This window comes from Poecilia reticulata, linkage group LG22 (assembly GCF_000633615.1).
Source record: "Poecilia reticulata strain Guanapo linkage group LG22, Guppy_female_1.0+MT, whole genome shotgun sequence".
Classification (NCBI taxonomy): domain Eukaryota; kingdom Metazoa; phylum Chordata; class Actinopteri; order Cyprinodontiformes; family Poeciliidae; genus Poecilia; species Poecilia reticulata.
Window position 1 is genome coordinate 9649222 of NC_024352.1, and position 8602 is coordinate 9657823.

Genomic DNA, 8602 nt, shown 5'->3' on the forward strand with positions numbered 1-8602 from the left:
TTTCAGTGAAACACTGGTAAAAACATTGTTGAAGGGTTAATAGAGGAGCCATGTTGTGACAACTTCCTGAGTTTCAGAAACAGCAGGAGTTTCTTAAAGAGAGTCCCAATTTCAAAGCGATAAATTATGAAGTCAAATTTCTTTTAAGTCGCATTTGATGCATGCAACATTTTTCTAACACTTGAAGCTAACACAGTTACTTGATTGTGCTACAAAACAGAACTATGTGTCTTGAAAACACAAAATTACTGCCCCTTTAATACAGCACAAGAGTGAATGACTCCTGCTGCAGTATCCAGTTTTGAATCATCAAGTGTATCCAGTAACTAATAACTGGTGCTACAGCTGGGAAATATTTCTACATTCGTGGTGTTTGTGTGCGTTTCGCAGCACAATATCCTAAGATTCAATTTTGCAGCTCYTCTGAAATTGGAAATAATTTCCACACGTGTTTCCATTGCATCATTTCAACTCCCACGCCGTACGGAGCGACATTTCGCCWGAAAACTATGCACTAGATAACGAGGGAAGTTTTCTCCCCCCATCCTCTACTCTCTGACTCACCGAGTCCAACCAACGCAGCCTCCCGCTGAGCCTGGCGACTCGCGTCTCCCCCCCCCGCAAAGCCTGCCAACGTCTATTTATACCCCGGCGAGCCCACGCCCCGCTCCGCTGTACAAGCTCACGCCGTCGCTTACTGCCTCCTCCATCAAATCCAGCAGGGACCCCTCCGTTTGGTGTCATAATTACGCACTTGATGCATTTGGCTGGCCTAACGGGAAGCTGGTGTGTGTGTGTTTTGCAGGAGGTGTACGTGGGGACGGAAACCATCTGCACGGTGGACGGGCTCCACTTCAACAGCACGTACAAGTCCAGAGTGAAGGCGTTCAACTCCAGCGGAGTGGGCCAGTACAGCAAGACGCTGATCATGCAGACCTCTGAGAGTAAGTGGAGCATTGCYGCCTCCCCCTCCTGCTCAGTGGWTGAGATTTAGAAAAAGCTAAGCTGTAGCACTTCCCAGAGATTATTCTACTAGTTAGTGCCATGCAAARGTTCRATAATTAWTCTCTGTTAATATAGTCAATTTCAGTTAAAYAGACTTTTTWGAGCTTTAMGTCATGTTATTCACGCATCAAAAGCGTACCTGGAGTGTTGCTGTGATTCTTTCCTRCATGTTTGAGAAATCCTTTAATCTCCTGTGGCAACCATTCAGCTGTGCAAAACGCCTGGGTGGACCTAGCTCCGCCTTCAAGATGCAGCTCCTCCTCCTCTGTAGTTTCCGAGCCTCCAAGCTTCGGCCTCACAGAGCAGCCCTCTCTGCAATTCCCCCACTCAGCTCCTTCAGACTAGCCAGCAGCAATTAGCAAACACCTGGTGGGACTGAGCATCTGCTGAAACTGTTATAGGAGCTACTTTAGAGTGAAACGCTGGTACAAACGTCGTTAAAGGGTTAATAGAGGAGCCACCTTGTGATTACTTCCTGAAGGCGGAGTTTCAAAGAGTASACGTTTCTTAAAGAGAGAGAGGTCCAATTTCAAGGCGTTAAGTTACRAAGTCAAAATTTCATAGTCATATTTGATATATGAAGCATTTTTAACATAAGTGAAAGTAGCATAGATACTTGATTGTGCTATAAAATGAAAGCACATAATGCTGCCCCTTTAATCCAACAAATTATAGATTTATTTTATAATGTATACATTTTGTTTAAAATCCAAATGCACTTGTGCTGTGCATGATCGTCTCGTTAATGGACAAGCATAGTCCTTTTGTAAGCGAGCAATTAAATTTGTAAGTGCGATTAATCTCAATTAATCACAACWAAGCATTCTGACAGCCGAGCCTTAAGCAGCGCTAATCCATTTATTCAGAGGACTCCGGATCGTCAGCTGTCAGCGTTTGGGATTAAAGTTTCTCTCTCCGGAAAAGTTTGACTCCAGAGAGAGCCAAGAAAGTAGATCCGTTACGGACTGTCCTCAAGCGAGCCAAACTCCCAGGCCGCCCTCTGTTGATGGTCATGAAGCAAAMTGATTTAGTTTTTGGGAAAGTAGAGCMACTTGATAATCTGTGCAAACTGCGTGAAAGCCATTGTTAAGTTCACAAAAGAAGCCGTGTTATATTCTTTACACAATATGTCCACCAGAAAGCTCACGCAGTTAGACTTATACCTTAATTTTTAAAGGAATCGGTGCRATGAGTCATCACTTTGCCTCACAGGAGGAAATTAAAGCCAGATTGAATCTGAAAGGCCTGCTGTGGGCTAAAGTAAAAAAATCTTTTATTTTTTACTTATGTTCTGGAGAATGGAAACATATTTCATTATTATGGGAGTTATAGGAGGCTTTTCATCTTTAAACACTACAATCGATATTACATTTATCCAAACAAAGCAACTACAATGTTGTTTGCAGTAGGATTTTGTTCAGGGCGTCACTGTGTTAGGGGGCAGTGCAAGGGATTGAGGGTGGGRAAAAAGAAAGATTTCACTGTAAGAAAGACGAGCRTACATTTGTTTTCCAATTATKTTGAAGTGAATTATTTCATATTCCTATTTGGTAACTATTTGAAGGATCGTTTCACTGWTTTAAAGGCAAGGAACTGCAWCATTAGTCAAAATCTAAAATACCTCGAGTGGCTTGATGAGGCATTTTTGTGTTGTTTGGATAAACGTTGCAAAACAAATTAAATGTGTGCTTCACTGAATTAACTGTTGTTATATTCCAATAAGCAGTCTTAGGTTTATGAAACCTGAAACTGCTTTGTTTTGTTTTTGAGAGCATCTTTACATTTTTCATTCCATAGAAACAACCTCAGATCGTTACAACTCAAATATTCCYGCCGTCGTAGATTCTTGCGTTACTTTGTGTGTGTTAGCAATAAGGCTGTGATCGCATCCTTGGGAAATTAGCATGCATGCACTTTATTGTGACAACAGCAACAGTTTGTCCTGACTAGAGTCGACTAAACRATATTTTTTGTGTCATTACCATTGTATCTTGACTCCATAAAGTCTATAGAAGAAATAGTGAAGCTTAAAGAATGAAATCTTGCAGTTTTCTGAAGGGATGTTCAGATATTTGGCGTCACTTTCAGCTGATTTCTGTTTCAATGCAATACAGTAACTTAATTCTTCGACGCGTCCACTGCAAGATTTTAGTCTGATTTGAATACTGCATAGGAATATGTTTAAGCCTTTAAASCCGTGACGTCCAGSATCATCTGCTCGGCGTGTAATCCACTCGTGTTCTCGCTTTGCCATTAGTTAAATGCTGCTCTGCACCGTTAAGGAAGTGCGTCATCCATCTGTGGGCSTGAAAAACCTCAGACAGCTTCCAGAACGAGCTCTCAGAAACTGTGTAGTCKAACCTTACAGACACATTCAGCTTCTTTTTTCTTTTTTATTTCTTTTGCAGCCATCAACCAGAGCAGACTGACGTTTGATTTTGTTGGTTTTTTTGAAATAATAAAAAAAAACATTCTCTTTATTTTCATTGTRTGTTCTTCAATGTTTCTCCTTTTCCTGATTCTTTGGTTGATTTTGAGGAAATCCTCTGCTCTTTGACCGCCGGCGGTGAACTGGCTTCCCTGATCAAATCTGCTTTTGTATCTTCTCCGCTCTCCCTCTCCAAATCCCCTCCACGCTGTCTGCGCCGCTGCTTCGCTCGGCTCTTCCTCCCTCCTTCTTCTTTTCTTCTTCTACTCTCTCTCTCCCCCCTTCACGTCACATTTCAGCTGGACTCCCTCCATGCGATATTCAGTCTATAGGCACAGGTATGGACGGCTGTCACGGCCGACTGCTTTCGCTCTAATCCTCCCCGGGCCTCTGCCTGTTTCATCAGTGAGGTCGTCACTCTCCGACCAGCAGGGGGGCAGTTTGCTGCTCTGTGGGCTCCACATATTAAACATTTATTACGGCCCCCCTAATAAATGTCTGTGTCTTATTTCCTTTGAGAAATCAAACCGGGGTAATGGAACGAAGCCACTCGTGGGGACGCCGAGAGCTGTAGACGTTCAGGACCGTTGGAGCCCATAGAAACAACAAAAGCCCGCCTGCTTGACTCCATGTTTCCCTGTGTAGACGATGAAGATGTGATGTTGCCGTTTTCAGGCCTGAATCAAGCAGTTTTTGCAATCTTAGCTGTTAGGACGTTGGGTAAAGGACCGTAATTACTGGTGGTTCCTGTGTTTGCTTAACTTTATCCGCCATTTTTATTTAAGTCTATTGGGTATCCCTGCATTAAAGGAGAAAAAATTGAAAGCGTTTGCTTGTAGATGGGCCATGTGTAATCTGGTAAGGAATAAAAATGCAGATTATTGTTAATCGAAAGATGTGTAATTTCATCAGTGACTAGCTAGTTGCTATAAATTACAATGTCAAAGCAGTAAATTACTTTAAAACACTGAAATTATTCAAAATAATTATTTTGTACCTCATTTACAATAATCACAATATTGTTCAKTTTCTATCATAGTTTATCTGTCATTTARGTATTTGAAGTGAAGTTCTGTTGTAAGGTTATAAGGATTTAATGTCATGCCTACAGTAGATAAATCTCTCGCCGTTCAGAGCAAATTTGGATTTGATGATCTTGGGGCTAAAGCTAACCGCTAATCAAAACTGTTCCAAGATCACGAACCATAACAGCAGTTCATGGAAACAATGTTTTATGAAGCTTTAAATCCTGAACGTTCATGTTTTCATTAGGCAGTTATTAACATAAAAGTCGATGTCCTTAAATGACGGGAAACATTTCCTGTTTTCGGTTCTCGTTTCCATCAGGAAGATCATTGATGGTGCACTGCCTCCAARCAACTAATCTGGATTAGGAATTGGGAAAATTAGTTAACTGCTGCTGGTGAGATATGAGCCCTAAATCTCATCAACAGAACTTCACATAAATATATTTTTTGTAAGATACTAACTATATTTAAGTATTTGCCAGTTAAGATTTCCAGACTGTTTGACTCAGATATATGATTTAAGACGGTAATCATAATTTATAGAGTTTGCAACAAGCTATAGAGTTTAACCATAAGGATTATTAACCTAATACAATGATAATCTTTCATAAAGATGTTTTTACAGTCTAGCGTCTCCTCATTTACTCACCACCCTCCTGATTCATGTCACGTTTGTCAAWGCGCCGTCATTGCGYCGCCTCGGTTTGCTCAGTGACAGCGATACGCTCTCCCTGTGTGCCGCGCAGTTGCCTGGTTCACCTTTGACCCGGTGTCCGCTCACCCCGACATCGTCTTCTCAAACGACAACCTGACGGTGTCGTGCAGCAGCTACGACGACCGGGTGGTCCTGGGCAGCGCCGCCTTCTCCCGCGGCGTCCACTACTGGGAAATGACGGTGGACCGCTAYGACAACCACCCCGACCCGGCCTTCGGCATCTGTCGGGGCGACGTCCTGAAGGACGTGATGCTGGGGAAGGACGACAAGGCCTGGGCCATGTACGTGGACAACAACCGCTCCTGGTTCATGCACAACAACTCTCACACCAACAGGTAAGCGACCGCTTGCGCGGAAATATCCAGAAGTTGCCGCGACACGGATTACACGTCTGACTCAATTCATGTGACGGCGGCGCAGGACGGATGGTGGCGTCGCCAAAGGATCGACGATAGGAGTGTTGCTGGACTTCACACGTGGAATCCTCATCTTCCTCATCAACGATGAGCAGCAGGGTCCTGTTGCCTTCGAGAGCTTGGAAGGCGCTTATTACCCCGCCATCAGCCTCAACCGTAACGTCCAGGTAGGAAACCACGCTGCACTTTACTGGAGCTAAACGCTAATTAAAATCAGGTGAACAAAAATTATTTGTTCTTGGCGCAAATAATTTTTTTGTATCGTTTATCATTTTATCGTGAAATTTCTTATCGCGATAAGAATTTTGATTTATCGTTGTTGCGATAAATTCGAAATTATGATGTTTCAAACCCCCCCAAAACTGTCCRTATTCATTTAAATGTCCTCTCCATTTTAAATGTTAGATGACCTTTTGAAAAAAAAAAAAGGCAACTTATAATTTTGATGAACATCAACTACAGGAAATGTGTTGCCATTCTTATATRACCACTATTTTATTTGCATTTTAGGGTCTAAAAGTAAAGGATGAAACTTTTGCAAAAAGAGAACAAATGCATTATTTTTTTCAGACACAATTTTCAACCTAGTGATAATACATTTTAGTGAGACTCTGTTTTAGAAAGTCAATGCTATCAAATATAACTATAACTGCTAAAACCTGCATTTAGCATCACATATACATTTCAAAACATCAGCTGGTTTATGTTCTTAAGAGCCACTTGTGGCTCTGGAAGTTTCTAAATCTTCAGTGAAGCTTCTCCTCTCCAGAACGAAGCTCAACAGCTCCACCTGCAGGGCAAATCTTGCCTCAACCGTCCTCTGTATGAATATTTGTATGTAAACGTTTTGTTTTTCTTCAGGTCACTCTTCACACTGGGCTACCCATCCCTGACTTCTACACGCCCGGGGAGGCAGACCCAACGAGCTCCGTGTGCTGAAGCCAGCGCCGACCCCCTTCCCCGCCCTGTCGTAGGTCAATACCTCTAACCCCGYCCTCGCCCTCCTGATCTCGACTCGCCGTCTGTCGCCCCGACCTAACGACCCCCGTGACTCGCCGTCGGAGGCCTCATGACAGCCCTAAGCCATGCCTTTTTCATGCCTAAGCTTTGGACGCGGCCATGTGCAGGACAGTGCATGTGGTGCCTACAACTCGGGACGTTTCACCGCAATGTCCAGAGGATCAGTAACGAAAGMACTGAAGTGAAGGAGTACTTTTACATTTCAGAAAATAYGGCACATTGAGTCAAGACTAGGCATGGGCTGGTGTGAAACTCTCAAGGAACGTATAAAACAGATGCTTTTTTTTTTTTTTTTGTTCGTAATATTTTGTAAATTTATATTTCAGGATTTTTARACAGGCGACAACATTTATTCTCCCATTCATTTTCTCTCAAAATGCACACATACATAATATATTCCCAAATATTCAATTCAAATTTWAAAAGTACTCTATTGCTCCAAGAGTGTTGTAACTCAAATTATTCTTGTTATTATTCAGATTATTATGGATTATTACTGAGTTTTTCCCCTTCGGTTTTCCAGCTACGTGTCACCAAAGTTTAATCTCAGACTTTTCTGTTACTTTAGCAGCTGATAAGTCCAAGTAGGTTCTGTCTAAATAGGAAAGCATCTATCAAGATAATCGGGATTYGCTGTAATAACAAAACTCTTGTTTGACATATGGGGACAAAAAACTGACAGAACCTTACAGAATATAGAATATGCTGATAAACAAACACCAAAAAAACAAAATTCAGACATTGGTGGAATGAAAAATGTGCCAGAAAGTCTAATATCCCAACATTCCCTAAATTTTGTGATATTAGTTTCAAGAGAATTGGCTTATGAAGCAACAAATTGCACCGTTCTACCTTTTCTAGAGCAACACTGGGAGTATAACAAGCAGCCGGGTCAGTTGAGCTATCTGCTCATGTAGCAGCCACCTGCTCAACAGAAAAGCAAGCAGCATTACTTCCATAAGAAGGATGAGTGCCTGTCTTTTACTGTCCAGGCCATAAGTATCTAATTATTTCCAAAAAGCTGCTTTTTGAAACCTGATTTCTTGTTACTGGTAACCAGCTCATGCCTACAGTCGAGAGTTGGGCTACCTTCACATTGCAGGTATGAATGCTCAGTTATGCTCAGAGGGTTAGGGTTTGTTTCTTCGTGTGTTGTTGATATTACTATACTATGATTGAGAACGCTCTGCGGCACGAGCAGAAGAAGACTTGATGTCACAAGCAGCCCGTTGTGTTTGCAGAAGCAGATGCGGATGCTGCGAACGTCGTCACACGTCAGTTCTGACGCGGCGCAATTGAAGCTGCCAGAAATGACGATTGGCTCCGTCGACGGCGTCTGCCGTGCTTGTTTTTTTTTTTTTTTTTTTTTTTTTTTTTTCTTTTCCAACTGTTTACATTCGGTCGTGCCGCTTTCCGCCTCATTTGGCGCAAAATTGTAACCACGTTTCCGTGACTTTTCAAAGCAACATGTCTGTTCAGACCAAGATCGCTTTCGAGAACATCATCCGATTTGGGACGTGGAAATCGGGAATTGTGCTGTACAGACTGTGACGCTTCTTGCGTAAAGATGGAGCTACTTTTCTGATTTTGGACCGCATTTGAAAGTAAAATCTTATTTTTGCCACTCAGATTCATCTTAAAGAAAAAACAAATCAGATAGGGCTCACGTCTTCGTCTGCAGTGTGAACRCAGCCTTGAGATCACTACGACGCTACAGCTCAGATCACAAGAAACAAATGTTTGGCAGAATGTCCAATTCTTTTCTTAAATGAAGGAGTTTTAGGTTTTTTTTATGAMTTTGTTAGACAAAGATCTTGTATTAATCATTTCATTTTTCTTATAACTCAATATATTGCATTCTTTTAGACATATGCCTCTTTGTCAGGTTTCCATCTTGAAGACTGTTGTGGATTCAAAACTCTTGAGTCGAGAATGAGAAGTCATATTTTGTGACTGTGTGTGTGCGTGTGCGTGCGTGTGTGTGTGTGTG

General features: G+C 42.1%; 1 protein-coding gene across 1 annotated transcript in view; it reads left to right on the forward strand.

Annotated features, from left to right (window-relative positions):
• The window catches only part of trim9 (tripartite motif containing 9), a 37718-nt gene extending 29239 nt beyond the window's left edge, over positions 1-8479 (forward strand). The window contains exons 6-10 of the mRNA XM_017302407.1: positions 560-944; positions 3733-3771; positions 5208-5511; positions 5597-5759; positions 6454-8479. Coding sequence (XP_017157896.1) covers positions 560-944; positions 3733-3771; positions 5208-5511; positions 5597-5759; positions 6454-6531 — 969 coding nt within the window. The 3' untranslated portion in view covers positions 6532-8479. The remainder of the gene's footprint in view (positions 1-559; positions 945-3732; positions 3772-5207; positions 5512-5596; positions 5760-6453) is intronic.
• Positions 8480-8602: the final 123 nt, after the last annotated feature.